Source organism: Solanum stenotomum, chromosome 4, assembly GCF_019186545.1.
Source record: "Solanum stenotomum isolate F172 chromosome 4, ASM1918654v1, whole genome shotgun sequence".
Taxonomy (NCBI): Eukaryota; Viridiplantae; Streptophyta; class Magnoliopsida; order Solanales; family Solanaceae; genus Solanum; species Solanum stenotomum.
In genome coordinates this window covers 62,844,334-62,862,844 of record NC_064285.1, presented here as the reverse complement: position 1 = coordinate 62,862,844, position 18,511 = coordinate 62,844,334, and the positions used below count along the sequence as shown (strand labels likewise).

General features: G+C 29.2%; 2 protein-coding genes across 2 annotated transcripts in view; both read left to right on the top strand.

Annotated features, from left to right (window-relative positions):
• Nucleotides 1–18,511, top strand: part of LOC125862136 (chlorophyll a-b binding protein 5, chloroplastic) — a 240,617-nt gene that overhangs the window by 69,756 nt on the left and 152,350 nt on the right. The window lies entirely within an intron of this gene.
• LOC125862126 (protein JASON) lies at nucleotides 4,416–9,219 on the top strand. Its single transcript, XM_049542125.1, has 7 exons — nucleotides 4,416–4,776; nucleotides 5,577–5,628; nucleotides 5,707–5,804; nucleotides 7,190–7,431; nucleotides 7,776–8,574; nucleotides 8,664–8,746; nucleotides 8,928–9,219. The coding sequence occupies exons 1-7, from the start codon at nucleotides 4,672–4,674 to the stop codon at nucleotides 9,004–9,006; spliced, it is 1,458 nt and encodes a 485-aa protein (XP_049398082.1). The 5' UTR covers nucleotides 4,416–4,671; the 3' UTR covers nucleotides 9,007–9,219.

Genomic DNA, 18,511 nt, shown 5'->3' with positions numbered 1-18,511 from the left:
AAACGAAAAATGAAAATAATAAAGATTAGGTACAATAATTGCGGCAGGGATATTATTTTTAGTATATATTTTTTATAAATTTAAATAGATAAAAGTAGAGTGGAAAAGGCAGTGCAATTAAGGGGCTTGAATAATTCATTCCAAACTGAAAATGACTAGGCAATTATTATAATCTTTGAATAATCTCAAAAAGGCAAAATGATGTTGACAACTCACCTTATCACAGTATCAAAATAAAAAATTCCGTTAAGGATATTCAAAATTTAATATATATGTATGAAAAGTAATTTTTGATGGATAAATTTTGTATAATTTTTTTTTTATATATAGAGTATAATTCTTCGATCACTGATCATCCTGGATTATATGTGACTACGCCATTGCCTCGCGATATGTACAATCAAATCCCTTCATAATAATATTATTTCACTATAATAATTAATTTTATTTCCAAAAAAATATTTTTTTCATGTTATTTTATATTATATATTTATATAATAACATTTCTATATAATAGTCCGAAAATGTTGTTCCAATAAAATAATGTCATTAGATGTTTTATTGTATGTGCAATTGAGTTATATAACTGCCGTTCGTATGGATAATTCATCAATAAAATGGATTGATCAGAATCATAAAAAAATCGCCTAGAATCATATTCTAATGAAAGCAAAAATATTAAGTGATTTTTTTATCCGTCATTATATTATTTTGATATTCTTAATATCACTGAATTAAAATCATATAGGCAGTTAGGCGCTAGATGTAAATAGCAACTAATAAATTTATAGTTTTTGCTAATTATATATTGAGAGAGTATACCTATCCAATAATTATATTAAATGAAATCATGTCACAATATTTTATATATATATATAGAAATTTTCTATTTTTTTCATGAAAAAGAACTAAGTATAATTTTTTTCCTGTTCACTCGTTCAGAATATATACAGTTATGTCATCTCTATGTAATTATTATTATTTTTATTTTTAATATAATATAAGTTGGAATCTTGCCTAATTTTTATTATATTTTTATTTTTAATATGATATAATTTTTAAAAATGAATTATATTGTGGAATGAAAGGATGGAAATTATCACACGTTACTAACAATGTATTTGTACTTCTAATTTTTATTAAATTATAAACGTGCGTTATTTTCAGCCTTTTATTTAATTTCAGCAAGTCAAATTATCCATACCATAAAGTCTATAGCATATTCTATATCTAGCTGTTAATAAACCTAAGGTCAAAATTATAGTTGTAATAACATGGAATACTTTTTCGTTTTGGTCCATCATTGGAAGGAAACAAAAATTTAAGATAGACAACAACGAGTGGGAGGGAGAAAAAAGCTAAGAGAGAATTTATGACCTCGCGGATGAAGAGAAATTTGTCGACTCTCCTCGTATATTTTAAACTTTTTTGACTTTTAAGATTGATATTTTCAATTGCTCAGATATTTTTTAATTAAGTATAGAGGTGGTTATAAGATTTGAAAACAATATGTGCATCATCAAAAACAAAGGTAGATTAGTCATAGAGATGTCATGCAACAACATTGCCTCGTCTGAATTTTTTTATTACATATTCATAGAAATTATGTACTATATAAATATAAATTAAATAACATAATTGAATGAAGTTTGTTCGGAGACTAATGGTTTGGACATCACTTACATACGTCAAGTTGCAAAAAGTATAGTTCAGACTCATATTCGGGTCACAGTACTCCCGTGTTCAACATACTGGCAAAAGGACTTAGTCCAAGAGATATTTCGAATTTAACGATTGCTCCCGCTCTCATCTTTCTATGTGAATTCGCCTTTATGATAGAAATTTATCTATGTGATTCACTTCGTTTAACCTATCCTTGATTTTCCTTATTACGTGGAATATATCACATTTCAATGTAAGGAAAAGGAATTAAAAATAATAATGATTTAAATTTGTAGATGTATGTTCACACATTTCAATAGTGTTTATAATATTCTCTTATTTATTCTTTATTATATAGTCTTGCATGTGACTCTTTTCATTATAAAAAGACCCTTTTTTTTCAAAGATATAATCATGATTTTTGAGTAATTTTTTTTCAATAAATCGTATCATTGAAGAGTTGTGGTAAAACAAATAAAAATTTTCATTTTTAATTAGAAGTTCTAAGTTTGAATAGTAAAGTAGCAAAACTCATAATATGAAATACTTTTGCTTTGAATTTTATATCAGTAAATCTAAATTAATCGAAGTTTTGATATAAATATTGTATTTAAGTCAGTTTTTTTCAAATAATTGGTACCACCAAAGTCTATTTGTCAGCTGGCGCAAAGAATGAAGCTCAAAAGGATTAGGTAAAGATTGAACTTTTAAAGTTCATTACTTAATTTTTTTTAATATAAGCTTTGACATTTTATTGTCAAATGCGTAACATTCTTTGCACCTTCATCGATTTTTGGATATGTTAGTCATGTGACATTACAAATTTTTTAGTTTTTAATTCAGTTAATATTTAATTTTATATTAGAGTTTCGACTAATTTAAATTTGTGTTATATAAAGTTATGAATGGGTGGTGCGTCACTTCTGACCAATTGTTATTTGTTTTTTTGGGAAAATGTGTGATTTGTAATATTATTATTAATTTTCTTCAAAAGTTGAGAAACAGTATCCAAATTCACATAAAAATTATTTTAAAAAATCAGTTCTTTTATTATTCAAGGAGTATTTCCCTCCCCTAAAATTTGAATTTTCTTTTTTATATTTTTCCATGCCATGAGAATCTACCGTTACAAACATTCAAAACCAATTAATGATTGTCTTAATCCAGATTAAAAAGAGAGAATTTTTAATGTTAACCCCTTAAATATTGACAAATTATGAAGTTGATCTTAGTAATATTTGTCAAGCCCATTTAACCTTTAATTAATTAAAATATCCACTTTTGATCGTTTTGATTGTGACAACAACATACTCTAATACAAAGGTCTAGAGAGGGTGGTGTGTACACAAAATTATTCTTATTTTGTGAATACAGAGAGGTTACGTTGTTGTTGTGATAGACCATCGATTCAACTAAAGCATTTCAAAATCATTAGGAAAGAAAATACAAAAAAGAATGGAGAGCAACAACAAATAGTATGTAAATTAAGTTTGTACTATTATCTATATTTAAATATTATAAGTTTCAAAAATACAAAATGACCATTTATGAGATTGCACTAGATATGTTTTTGTTGTAGAAGTATTCAATTATATTACTTTCTCTATTTCAATTTGCTTGTGTTATTTTGACTTGACACGGAGTTAAAGAAAAGGGATAAGGTCTGAAAAATACCCCAACTTTGGTCGGATTTGTTGTTGCGATACTAAACTTTCATGAGGACCTATTACCTCCCTAGACTATTTAATACCGTATTTTAAACATATATATTTGTCCACGTGGACATAAAAAATAATGCAAAATTATAAATAGTAATGTGTCCACGTGGGCACATAAATACCTTTAAAATACACTATTAAATAGTTCAGGGGGTAAAAAATACGGTATTAAATAGTCTAGGGAGGTAATAGGTCCTTATGAAAGTTTAGTCTAGCAAATCCGACCAAAGTTGAAATATTTTCAGGCTCTTATCCCTAAAGAAAATAAACAAGACTTTTGAATCTTATGATCTTAAATTAAAGATAAGTAGAATGTACCAAACTATCATTTTATCTTATGATCTTAAATATATTATATAAAAAAATTCAAATTAAAAAATTACCAAAAAATAAATAAATATCCTTTTTTAAAACTACAAGCTTTTTAACTTCAACAACTTAAATATACACTGTTGGAGCCGAAATCACCGCGGCTACTTGCCGTCCAATGGATCCAACTAAAAGAAAAAGTAGGACAAAAACATTGAAACGGATACCACAAAGACCAATATTAAAATTTATGGATAATAAAGGGATCAAAAGTGTTATTATTATTAGAGAGAAGTATGGAAAACATCCCTAAACTTAACACAACTTATTAGTTTCATCCCCGAACTACTGACTGCCTTAAAAACACCCATTTACTGGACTAACTGAAGGTAAATATACCCCCAATCTTACAACATTACTAAAATACACCCCTAAATTCTCGTCAAGTTTAGGGGTATTTTCAACACTTCTCTCGATTTTTATTAAAAACTACATGCTCCTATAAGAATTTGAGACCACTTGCTATGTGTAGCGAGGGTGTATCTAAGTTTAGTTAGTCAAGTAGAGAGGTGTTTCTAAGGCGGCCAATAGTTCAAGAACGAAACTAATCATTTGCGTCAAGTTTAAAAAGTAACTTACCAATCCCATACTGACACGTGTCCCATAAAAATCCGATTTAAAATTTCAAAAAAATCCATTAGAGCCAATTTTCACATACAGTGACTGCTCACCTCTCCCCCTTAAAACTCTCCAATAATTGAATTGAATCGCAAGCAATGTGAATTGAAATCTTAGCTAAGATTTTGGGATAAAATTTTTCAAATTACAGTTATCGCAATCAATCAATCAATAAATGCAGATGATTATTCGGATTATCATTGATGATGAATTTTGAATTTTTTGTTTATTAATACTAGTTAATGGTGGATTCTCTAGTTGTAACTCTGCGGTGGTAGTGGTAGTGGTGGTGGTTGTGGAGGTCATGGCTTGCCTATTTGGTTGTTTCAAAATCAAGGATGTTACGCTTCCTGCTACACCTGGTTCTAGGTCGGAGTCGAATCGCGTTTCGCAATCTACGCCTGCTAAGGTTTTCTCATGCTGTATTTGTTTTTTGAATTTGAATTTTCTGTGTGTGATTTGGTTCTGATTCTGTTCGGTTGTTGATGAAGTGGAAAAAGGTACAAATATAGGGATAAATTGTAAGTTTAATCTGCTCCTGCTACGGTTTTCTCACGATATAATTTTTTTTTAATTTCCTGTGTGTATTATGGTTCTGATTCTGTTTGATTCAAGTTAAAAGTGATAAAAGTACCAAATATAGCATTACTTGTAGTTTAATCATTTGAGGAACTGTGAAATGATTCAGAAAATAACCATTTGACATTCGGACTACTTCATATTTTGATCAATTCGGAGTAGCAATCAGCGGTGAAAGAACAAAGAAGTAGCTGTGTTACTCAATTCCAACGGAATATTTCGATTAGCTGTTTTCTTATTCTTATTAACGAGCATTTATTTGTTTAATTTTTCTTTTTGTTTTTGCTGTTTGGCTTGAAGCTATGTTTTATTGCTGATGAAATCTGTAAGAGAAAGGAGAATGAAGAAGCTATTTACTGTTACTTCTCATGCTCTCTGTGAAATTTGACTAATAGGTTCCTAATTTATAGTCTGTACAGAGAACTAATCTGCAGGTAGTTCTGCTAGATAGTAATGACTAACGATTCAAAGACGTAATTTGGTCTGCTAGATAGAGACTAACGATTCAAAAATTGCTGATAGTTCGTGTTATTTATGTTTGTGAATACTGCATTAATATCTACTGAAAGAAGCAAATAATTCCATTTTATTCTTATTCTATATATTTTAACTGTTTTTGTTGCTTATCAGGAACCTATGGTGTCTCGCAATAGAAGTCCATTATCTTCACTTTTTACTGAAGGTAGCTTTTCAACTTATCAATTATATTAGAGTGTTGTTAGACTCAAGTTCATATGTTTTTTCATAATGCTGATTTCAGAAAATGAGGAGACCAACACTTTGGGATGCAAAGAAGTGGAGAATCTGAGTTTGGATACACCAATGCCACAGTTGAACACAAATGAGCTTAGGAATCAGGTTGGTTTTCTTGGAATTCTATGGTTTTGATACAAATTTATAAATTTTGAGTGTGCAAAAAGGAGGATATGTTTGACAGAAGCAATAAATGCCTTAAAATTTCGAATTTGAACTGCAAAAAAAGGATATTATTGAGGTACTCAATATATTAGCAGACTAATAAAGAAATATGTGTACAGATTGTCTTTTGTGTTTTACTGTATCTTAAGATGAAGTGTACAATAGCTCCTTTTTAGTAATTTTTCATATCAATTGAAACTGAAACTATGTTGACTGCATTACTGTATATTTAGATATCCCTGAATTTCTCTTTTACTTCTTACTTTCATATCTCTGCTCCATGTAAAACATGAAAACATGGCGTAGCAATTTCTTCATTACACCTATAATTTTCACTAATTACAAAGCAAAGATTTTTGTTTAGTAACATTTCACCTGCAGGAAAGTTATTTTGATTGAAACCTAAACCATTGATCTTCTGCAAGCAAGAATTCAGTAATAAGTATGCTGTCACTCTTTAGAGCATCTATAAATCGGCTGTGGTCAAAGTTATGTAGTGTATGTTAGTTCCACTTGGAAATACTTGCGGAGATGTCTGGAAAGAGAAGAAAGTATTTGAGTTATCTTAGCAGATGATGAGTTTGGTCTTTACTCTTAATCCTTGTTAAAATAGTCTCAGCTTCTTGTTATGTTAGCCTTTTCTGTTTGTTGAAGTCCAGTTTTGGTATTTACAGTCTATTGATCTATCACTCTGGATCATTCACTAAGCTGCTGTACGTATTTTGTTACACTGAGGCTTAGAGTCTGTTTGGATTGGCTTATTTTAAGTGCTTTTAAGCCAAAACTGCTATTGAGCACTTTTGGAATGTTTAGGTAACTTTAACAAGTCCTTATAACTTATAAGCACTTAGTTGTTAGCTAAAATGGTAAAAATAAGCCATAAGTTAGAATTTCTAACTTATGGCTTTTGGCTTATAAGTCAAAATCCAAAAGCCAATCCAAACAGGATCTTAGTACGATTTCCCTTACCTGCTTATTTGGTTGTTTAAGCTTCGTCATGTCAACTTAGGGAAGTTGAATTCAAATATTTAGATAAAATCAATGGCTTGTGATTATTCTGCTGAAAGAAACAAGATGTAACATGGAGTACGATACTAAAAGTCAGTTGAATGCCTGTGTATTGTACCACAGTTGTTCTTTTTGATTTGCTAGTGGTTTCTATTTGTACAAGGACCTCGAAAACTTTCCTTTTGGCTATGGGAGGTGAATGCTAATGCCTCTTTCTTAAGATATTAACTTTCAAGTTCTCTAAAGTTAACTTAAGGTGGACAGCTCCTATTCTTGAGAATTGCTTTTTACATAGTTTATCCAATTTAATTTTGCAGGCCAAGTTTCTCAAAGCTTGTGGAACCTTACCTGAGACTCCTTCTGAAATTCGGAACTTCTCAATGAAATGCAAAGACCTGTCCGCTCCAATGGAAGAAGTTGAGCCTTTAAAAGTCAATTCATGGCCCTCTGATACAACATATCAGAAGCTCAACTTGAATTCGTTATCTGATCAGCCTACACCTGTCAAGATTGATGGAGTAAAGACGCATTCTGGTTCCTTCGTGCATACGCCTAGCAGGTGGAATTCTAACCTCAAAAACATGGCTAGGGAAGTTTGATTAAATGATATTCTTAGATATTACTGAACCTTATCAAATGAAAATGCAAGTATTCACTTTGTGTATAAAATGACATTATTTCTAGCTCTCCTATTCACATACTATCTCTAGAACTGAATTCGTGTTCTGATTTTGCAAGAAATATTGCTTTTATTTACTAAAGAATGCATTGCATATACTGATCCACCTTTTGTTATTCCGGTGTGTTTCACTCTGAATATATACACCTAGTCATTTAACATCTCATGTTTCACAAATGTAAAAGACATGAATGACCATCTAATGTGTTGTTATATTTATGTAGTTGTTTAACAGATGGACAAAGTGATCAAAGTTTATCTAAAAGCTTCATCAAAGGCAATGAGAATTCTAGCACTCCGATATTCATTGAAGTTAAAGCTAATCTGGCTCGTAATGATAACAAGGCTTCAGCAGCTTCACCAATCACTGCTCCAACTGCCCAGTACAGATACCGATCTGTTCATTTTGAAAGCGAGTCTGATCTGTCTTCAATGTCATCAAAATGTATTTCATCTGAAACAAGTCAAAGCTCCGAACAATCTGAATCATCAGGCAACTACAATGCATCAAAGTATTCACCCTATCCAACCCCATTAAAGCTGTCGGATGAGATGCAAACACCTGGAACCATTTTTCCAGCATATTTGGACCGCATGGGAATAGCTAAAACTGCACGGATCAGGTCTCAGTATGTGTATCCCGTTCTAAACCCCGTGGATGATGTTTCACAGTTGAAGGAATTGTCAGATGAAGATTCTTACTCTACTCAAGATTCCAATTCTAGATTATTTTCCAGTCACACGACAGATTCTGATCAAAGGCCTGAAGAGGCAACCCATATTTCAGAACTAGGAATGTCTGGATTCGGAGAAAGTGCTGCTAATAAAGACTCAAAACCACCTTCAATCAATCAAGTGCAGAGTAAGCAGCATCTTGGTCCTGTTCATTATGGAAGAACTCCTAGAGATAGACCTATCATCGGGTTGGTTGCTGCTCATTGGAATGACGATGAAACTTCCCGTATATCTCCTAAATGGTGGGATGGAAATGGGATTCCAAATTCTACTAACAAGTACAAAGAGGTTTGCCATGCTTTCTACTTTACTCATTTCACTTACTCTCAGCTATATATTTCGACAAATAAAAACTGATGATTTTGTTACTTCTTTAGGATCAAAAAGTTAGTTGGCACGCAACGCCATTTGAGGAGAGACTAGAGAAGGCATTGTCTGAAGAAACTAACATTTCACAAAGGTATTCTTTGCTTCTTTGATGTCTATATTTCGCGCACTATGCTACGAGTATATGCCTAATAAGTGAACCTTATATGTGCTCTTTTGTTTATCAGTCTTCATTATGTCCCAACGAGATTGATGTTAGATAAAAATTCAGTATATTTCTGAATCAATCCTGAGGTAGTTTATCTGGTTTACAGGACACAACACAGTGGGACGACACCAATTGCTGTTAATGAAGCTGAGGAATCAAATACTGCTACATCCCAAGTGCGCTAATCATCATCTCTGATTGAAATTTCTCATTCAGTCTCGCGTTTCATTTCATTTCCATCATTTCGAAAACACATTCATGGTTTATCTCTAGATTTTTGCCTCCCTTTGAGCTTGATTTGCTTCTCAGACTTAACTGTTTTACGCAGTCAAATTCATATGTTTGCTTCATTTCTGAATGAAATCTTGGTAAAACCTTTTGAATGAAATTGTAAGTTTACTGCTGTTCTATACAATGTAATGTGTTTGAGTTCTGGAGTTAGTATTAGTACCTTAGTGCCTAATTAGGTAGTCTAATTTTTATACAAATAATAACTAAATAGGGGTGCAGTCTTATGGTGTTAGACCTAGTGCTCTTGACATAAGGAGGCTCGGTTCAGTCTGTTCACCTTAATTTGTGCCTTATTTGAGACTAATAGGGTGTTTGGATTGACTTAAAAGTTGGTCAAATCGACTTTTAAGTCAGTTTTTGACTTCTGGAAATGTTTGGTAAATATAAATATTACTTAAAATAAGTTAAAAATTAAAAGTAGACCTCTCCCTATTTTTTATTTTGACTTAAAAACTATTTTTTTTAAGTCAATCCAAACAGGCTCTAAAGCAGGTGAGGTGGGGAACTCATCATAATTAACGTACCAAGATTTTCAAAATTGATGTAAAATTTAAGACAAAAAAAAAGAGTTTTTTTCTATATATATATATAGGAATGAACAATTGATACATCTTGCTTTCGTGTGCCTCTGTTTGTTTAAGTGTTGTTTGGCAAGTTATAAGGGACACTTAAACCTTGACCTTTCCCTATATATTTAAAATAAGCGTAGAAATTAATAATTCATAATAATAGTGAAGGCATATAAATTGCTTCTTATCAAAATTTCAATACATGATAATCCATCATGTTTAGTGCAATAATAATACAAACTTAAAGTTTGATGTCAATTCTAATGAGAAAATATTTTAGGTCATTAAACATGCTTGATCAAATATTTAAACTAAATGAGCATAAATTTCTCAAAATCTATTCACTTTCACATATAAAATTGGTGTCATTAATTATGATGTTTTCTAACTATTCTCATTATATTTTCATCTTGTTGTGTTCTATATTGCTTTAGAATTAGGTGGTCACATAATTCAAATTACAATTATTGTAGTAATTATATATGGGAAAATTAGCAAACTAGTCAAACTAGTCACATAATTCATCTTGTTATTTGCTTAGTTATATTTTTTAAAGTTAAATCAAAGAAAAAAAATACATAAATCAACAATATAACAAACTAAAATATTGACATTTTTAATAAATATTGAAAGTGTGTCTAAGGGGTCCTATTAAATGTTAAAATATTGACATTTTGAAAATTTCCCATTATATATCTAGTTCATGGAAGTTATCCATAAATATAAAACTTGATAAATATTTGAGTACAATAATTTTTCCCAAAGATTAAATATAAGAATAGTACATTTATCGAGGGTCAATCAAAAATAGTTTCTTTACTTTACAAAATAAAAGTACAGTCGCATATATCTTATCCATTCCAGGAGTTCAATCCTTACTTGTGTAATTACATACACCGAATTAGTTATTGTTGTTGTTATACTTCATGTAGTCGTCAAACACTATAGCTTTCATCATGGAGGGATGTGGTGTATTGGATAGAATCTTCCCGCCCTTAATCAGTGACTTCGAATTCCAACCTTCAGAATAGATCGGACAAACCCCCATTAAGGACTAAGGAGCTATTTCCTCTTAATAGGCCTTACACGACTCAAATCTGAATTAATAGTTCCATTGAGTATTGATACCAGATAGGTTATAATACAACAAACAAAAAAAATACTATGGCTTATAATTTTTCGTTCTGATCCATGTGTCCAATTAAAATAATTTAATCAAAGCAATTCCATAATATAATGAGTGGCAATCTTAATTCTTTCTTCAATGATTTGTAATTGTTTAAGAAATTCATATACTAAGTAATGTATATATCAAGTTTTGATGATTCACCAAAACTTTTTTTTTTTTTTTTTTTAACAATTCAATGCTTTGTATTTTATAAGTTTATTAATTACCTATCAAGGTTTGTTGGATATACATAATTGGTTCCAAGAGAAATTGTAAAATTTAAAAAATGCTTCAAAACTCTCATAATAATTAAGTGATTGATCTATCGAATATTGATGATTCATCACAACCGCCCTCTTTTTTAACAATTAGTAAAAGCTTTGTATTTTACAAGTTAATTAATAACCTATCACGGTTTGTTGGACATAGTTGGTTCGAAGATATTGATTTTCTTATTATTTAACAAGTCTTTCTTCATTTTTTGTCTTTCCTTTTACGTGAATATTTATTTTGATTTGCTTTACTTGAGTTGAGGGTCTTTCGGAAACCACCTCTCTATCTTTATGAGGTAAAGATAAAATCTACGTATACTCTATTCTTTTCAGACCCCACTTATGAGATTACACGGAATATGTTGATGTAGTTGATTCAAAGACCAATTGAAAAAATAAAATAAATTAAACTATAATTAACAAAGTCGTCATATAGACATATAATATAGGAGTCGATGCTAGAGTCACTTAATTGATTAATTAAATTATGTGTTAGTCAAGGAAAAATATTAACTTAACATTCCCATCTTTATATGCAAAAAGAAGGTATAAATAGATTATAGATCTTATGTTATATTGGAATATAACCACACAACCAAACAAAAAACAATAAAAACTTGAGTTACAAGCCAATTATCAATGGCCATAAGAGTTGTGAGTATGAGATTAGTAGGACTAATGAGAGTTAAGAAACTCACATGTTCTTTTAATTATGTGAGATTAAGAAGTGATTATGAGATTCATGAAAATGATCAAACAATTAGAAAAGGGTATGTCCCTATTGTTGTTGGAAATCATGAAGAATTAGTGGAGAGAATCCTGATTCCCATGAAGCTGATTAAGCATCCTTATGTTGTAACTTTGCTTGAGTTTTCTGCTAATGAGCTTGGCTACAATCAAGATGGAACCTTAAGGATTTTATGTCAAGTTGAAAGTTTCAAAAAGATGATTTACATCATTTCCAAAAGGAAGTGATCAATGATGGATTATGAGCTTCTTGAATGAACAATATGTATGTGTTCAAGTTACAAAATTTAGAAATAGTATATAGTTTAATTACTTATGTCTACGTCATACGCTTCCTTACGTGTAAACCTGATTTTGTTTATCTGGACAAGCACGTTGAAATCCTTTTTATTGATAATGGATAGCAGTGAGACGTGTTTCTAGTTGTTATAGCATTCTGCTAGTTCTGATAGTATGTTGAATTGTCTAATCAAAAAAACTTCTCATCTAAGAAATGAAGTTGTTATATGAAGCATGGTGTGTAGTCCTATTTTAAGATTATCTACATAATTTCCAAAAGGAAGTGATCAATGATGGATTATTAGCTTCTTTCATGAACATGTATGTATTAAAAAAAAGTTACAAAATTTTGAAATAATTTGAGCTTCTTGGATGAACAACATGTATGATCACGTACTTATGAATTTGATTTTTATTTTCTGACAAGCACGTTAAAATTCTTTTTATTGATAATGTTGAAATAATGAAACGTATTTTAGCACTTAATATTTTACTTGCTTTGATAATATGTTTATATCTAATCGACCACCGCATTTTAAGATATTAGGTCGTTATAGAAAGCATAGTGTGTAGTCATATCCCTTTTTTTTCTTTTTGACATAGAAGCTTAGTTAATAGGATGTATATTTATGTATTTCTCATGTATATATGTATGCGAAATACATAATTATAAGTAATAATTATAGTTTTGATCCTTTTATATTTGATTATGCATGTCTAACCTTCAACAAATTAAAATGTACATTTTTATCTTTCTATATGGTAATTTTATTATATGTTGTGAACTATTTTTATAACAATATACAGTTACATATGAAGTAATAATACAAGTTTAACATAATATTCAAGTAGTCAAGCGTTAAAACTGTTAATAATTATGATAATTTTGTGAATATTCACGAGTAAAGAAATCAAAAGTGAACATTTCAATTAATTAAAGATTAAATATGCTTAATCAAGTATCATAGAAACTAAAATCAGAATTTAGTATTAATAATAACCAAATGTTATTGACCCTTTTATAAAATATAAGTGATAAGTGTTATACTTTTTGTTACTTATTAAAAATTTCTAACATTATATATTGCACCCCTAAATAGTTGTATAATACCATCCAACTATAGTACCTAAATTATGTATATTAAAAAAAGGACAAAAAAACATCACATGTTTCACTAACACTACAAATTTAGCTACACATATCTAACATGAATTTGCCTATGAATCTTCTTTTAGGCCATTTGATAAATTTGTTTTTGTGCTAGCAATATGTAAGTTAGGTATTTGTTATTTTCAATTTGATCTCAACAACTAACAGAATGCTCTTTTTGTTTCCTCAATTATTTATTCACATTAATTGTGCCTAAATATTTGGTTGGACTTGAGACTAAATGTTAAGATTTGACTATGGAATAGTTATCCATTTTATAGTGGGAAAATGTGAAGACATATGCGGAGATGATAAAATTAGCCCATACAAATATGATCGGTCTAATTCGTCAAAGTTTGGATGAGTTAAATGACTCATTTATTTTATTCCAACATATTTTGATATTTTCAGTTCAAATCATATAAAAGTTGGCTAATATATAGCTTAAATTGATCCATGAGAAAATTTATCAACTTTTTTAAATTTTAATATTTGTATATAGTCACAATAAAGAGAAGAGATTATTAGATGATTGAATAAATTATAATGAGACAAAATAAAGAAATTAAAACTTGGTAAGAGTCTGATAGTTGGATTGTGATCCACTATTTAGTCCATCTTGACCTAACTCATCTCAACTTAAGTAACTTTTAGGGGGGGATTAATGACTCATCTATTTATTAACTTAGTTTATCTTGATTCATCCAAATTCAACCTAATCCCCTAATTTGACATACCCCTAGTGACGACCAAGAAGGTGCAGTAAAATGGTCGAGATTCCTCGATCTTTAATTACATATTTTATTTTTTTAATTATGAAAATGAAGAATTTATGATAAAAGGTGTTTTATCCCCGCCCCCTTAATAAGCTTATCTGATGTTAATTCAAATTTAGCTTATCTAGTAAATTTCGAATATCGAATATTAAATATCAAAAATCTACAAAGTGGTAATTCAAGAGAAAAATGGAGCTAGCCAATATCCATGGACTTGTCTTAATTTTGAAAATGGGTTGAATGTGATATATATTTACTTTTACTTTTTACCTAAAAAAAGCCCTACACTTTTCCACTTTAATTTGTGTAAAGTTCCCATCATATGATTCATATTCCTACCTATCTCACTTTAATAATATATCCAAGTGTTACACTAGCAAAGCTCATGGGCAGAAGTACGAATCAAAATTATTTTTTATGTATATATAATAGATATTAAGTTTGTACTTTGACTTTTTTACATATTTACTTTTATATATTTAAAATCTTTTTGATAAAAATACTAACTCAATCACTAGCAGGGTTGTTCTTGTCTAAGAGGTACAAATTAACAATCTTTCATAGCAGAATTACATTGCATAAATTATTTATATATATATATATATATAACTTTTTTTATTTTTTTAAATGTTTACTTATCTATATTTTGAATTTCCTTCCTAAATTTTTTTTATCTTAATATTGAATCGACATGTCACATGTTCGAATTCATAATGTATGCACAATCCACTTGTCATGAGTCATGGTGTTACACTTTTATCACTAGACCAAAATCTTGAGGCTAATCTATTAATTTATATGTATTTTATTGATTTGAGAATTAAAATATCTTTAATAAAATACCTTCCAACCCAGTTTTTGTCTTTTCCTATAGTTCAATAAAATGTGAAGTACTAGCTAGTCAGTCCTTGTAGCTACATTTTTTGTACAAATTTGAACCCAACCAATTAAGCTTCTGCATATATTAATTATAAATTATTATTGTGAGGTTCAAATTAATGATATCATATACATGTATTAAAAAAAAATCAAAATATGTACGAATAATAAATTGTGAACTTAGTTAGTATATCAATGAATTGTGGATTCGTTGGCAAGTAAAGGATCATTAAAATCGATAAACTTTAATTCTTGAATCCATTAATATATAAATGTTAAAATTTATTTAGCTTCTTCGTGTATTTACTTTTTCGTATTTCGACTCTTAAAAAAATTGATTCCAATACTGCTTTAATGGTGACTTAAGACCGATATTGATGATCTTAACATAAACAACTTCTTTTATCTCCTTAATACTTTTTGTTGCTTTAATTATTGTCACAAAAATTAGGTATAAGTAAGTGTCAAGAAAAATAGACCATCATATATATTGTAGTACGTGTTATGTCTTCTTGTCTCAAAATAATATAAGTTGATAAAAAGCCTCTCACAATCGATGTACAAGTTTTCATCTTTTCCACATCCAACATAATGGAGAAAAGAATCACTCAACTCATTAATTCATTATTTGTCTTTCAACTTCTATTTCATTTTCAATTTGCTTTTTAATTTGTCAAAAATTTAATTATTCTATATTCGAGATATATTGGTATAATTAATTTGATTTCGCACCGAATAAATTGACTTAAGTTTTCTATGTTTGCATTAAAATTAAGATATTCAAATCTGATGTGTGTCTGCTTGTTCAACGTTCTACAAATTAAAGTATATATTTATGCACACGCAAACTCGAAGGGCATAGATATCAAGTAAGGTCAAATTAAGAGACATTTTTATGTATTATGTCTAATTGTAATTATGGCAAAGGTGGCAGAGGTGGTGATCCGCACGATACTCTTACACACTTTACATAGTGTGATATTGCCTGTTTGGGTCATGTCCGTACGATTTTTCCAAAAGGCCTCATACTATTAAGAGAATCCCACCACTTATACGTAGGTTCCTTTTATTTTCAACTTTCGATGTGAAAATTAGTTTGTACACCAAACAATCTCACCCAAAAACAAAGTTTAACAATATATATCAACCATTTATGGATTAATTTGAAGATTAATTATGTGTCACCCACATTATCCTCCGAATATTTATAGCCAACAAAGTTTGTTGCTACTTTGTTGGGTAAGCGTCTTCAATTTATGGGTAAAGGTAATGCACCACCCAATAGACGACGGGCGAAGGCCTTACAACCACTCTTATGCCATCACTCTGTCATCTTCACTTGTCTCACAGAACTATTAGCTTTGATACTATAGTCATTGTTGATATAATGGTGATTGAGAGTGATGATAATAGTTGTAATAACAAAGATGGTTATTGGTTAGTGATAGTGAACAAGTAATGATAAAAAATATTCAAATAGACTAAAAGTACATTATTTATTAAAAATTTCAAGATTAGAATTAAAGATAAAAAAATATCAATAATTTTTTAACCTATCTTAATAGTAGAATTTATACTACTTTCCGAATGTTATTACATATACGTGAATATAATCTATTTTATCATTACTAATTTACTATGTGGACGAATATAATATATTTCACTATATTTTGAAATTAAAATATCTTTTTACATTTTGTAATTAAGTAAAATCTTGTTATTTTTCACAAACCAAATTTTGAGCACAAACAACGCTAAATATAATACGTGGGCAAAGGAAAACCATTCATATGAAAGAGATAAAAGTGGGGTTACAATGAAACCAAATGAATTCATCAATTGCAAACACTTTTTTTTGTCCTTTTTCTATATCTTTATCTTATCTTTGTTTTATATTTACTCTTCATTTAATTATCGACAATATAATCAAATTAATAAATATTTCTCCTAATAATTTAAACTTCTAAATAAGATAATCATACAATATAGTTAGGACTGAGGTATTCAGTTTGGAATTATTAAATTTCGCATTCGGTAATTCGGTAATTGATAGTTAAAAGTAGATATCAAATTTTAAATTTCAATTTTGATAATCAGTAAATTAAATTTCAGTTTGGTATGGTATTCGGTAATACCATATTGAAGTTATAGCCGATTGTATTACAAAGTTAATACTATTTTCCAATTATTTCTATTTTTTATGTGGAGGCACAGTATAATAGAAGATTAATAAGTAAGAAGACACTAAGAAAAACAAATTGATACAACTAAAAGACATGTATATGGGTTATTTGTGTTTATTCTTTAACTTTCTTCTTTGGACTTGTATTAATGAGTAATGGACATGTTGATACATGATCTTCATTAAGTAAATAGTGCGGTATTCGGAAAATACCAAATACCAAACCTAAACCTAAACCCGAATACCATAATTTCAAAATTTTACTTTCGAATACCATCCCAAATATTCAATTACTTAATATCAAATTATTAAAAAATTCAATTTGTTTTGATGATTTGATTTTCGATATTTTATGTCCAGAAATAATTATTTTGACTTCTAAGTGTCACCACTCATGCACCACCACCAATTGATTTTAAAAAGATTTTCACATATTTGGCTTAAGAAAAACAATAATCATTCAGTATATGAAGAAGCGTATCGAATACATAATTAAATAAAAGAAAAAGGCTCAATCATCGAACTTTGTTGAAATAATATCATGTTCTCTTTTCTTTTTCTTTTTTGTTTTATCCCTTTGTTTAAATTCGATTATGTCCTAGAAGATAATTTTAATGTGGCCAATGACTTTTCTAATGATGCTTCACTAGGACAAGTATATGTCAATTTCGTAGCTTAATGCTTTCAAGGGCTCTACTATATAAAAAAATAACTTTTAGCGGCAATACGCACATTAACAAGAGTATTAATGTCTTTATTGGTATTAATTAATTTTCATTAAATTCAATATCGATATAAACTTTAGGAACATTTATAAAAAGTGTCAATTGCCTCAAAAACATATTAAATGATAATTAAATTATTGTCGTTAAAAATTATTTTTTATGTTATGCTCCTAAATTAATGATTTATCACCAGGCAACTTATATATACTTTTTAAATGAGATGATCGTCACACGATTTAAAAATTATTTTTTTATTCTAAACTTATTTCTAATCATATCTATGAAGTAAATTAGTAAAAAAGAAAAAACTATTATCATGTTCACAAGTCACAACAAATGTACCCATCATGTACTTGAAAAGCTAACACAAATTTTAATGAGTCATTTTATTCTCCAAAACCTAACTTTTAGTTACGAGAAGAAACTAAATAATACTACAAGTAATTAATATGTTTAGAAATTATTGGAGGCAAACCATGTGTGCTAACTAATATTTAAATATGGCATAGCTTGGTTTGGCCATATGGAATCTCCAATTTGAAATGAACCAATCATGCATCTCGAATAATTTTACGGATGATCGCTTCATATTTATCTATCGCATCAATTTAATATTTATAATATCAAACGGAATAACTACATAAAATTATAT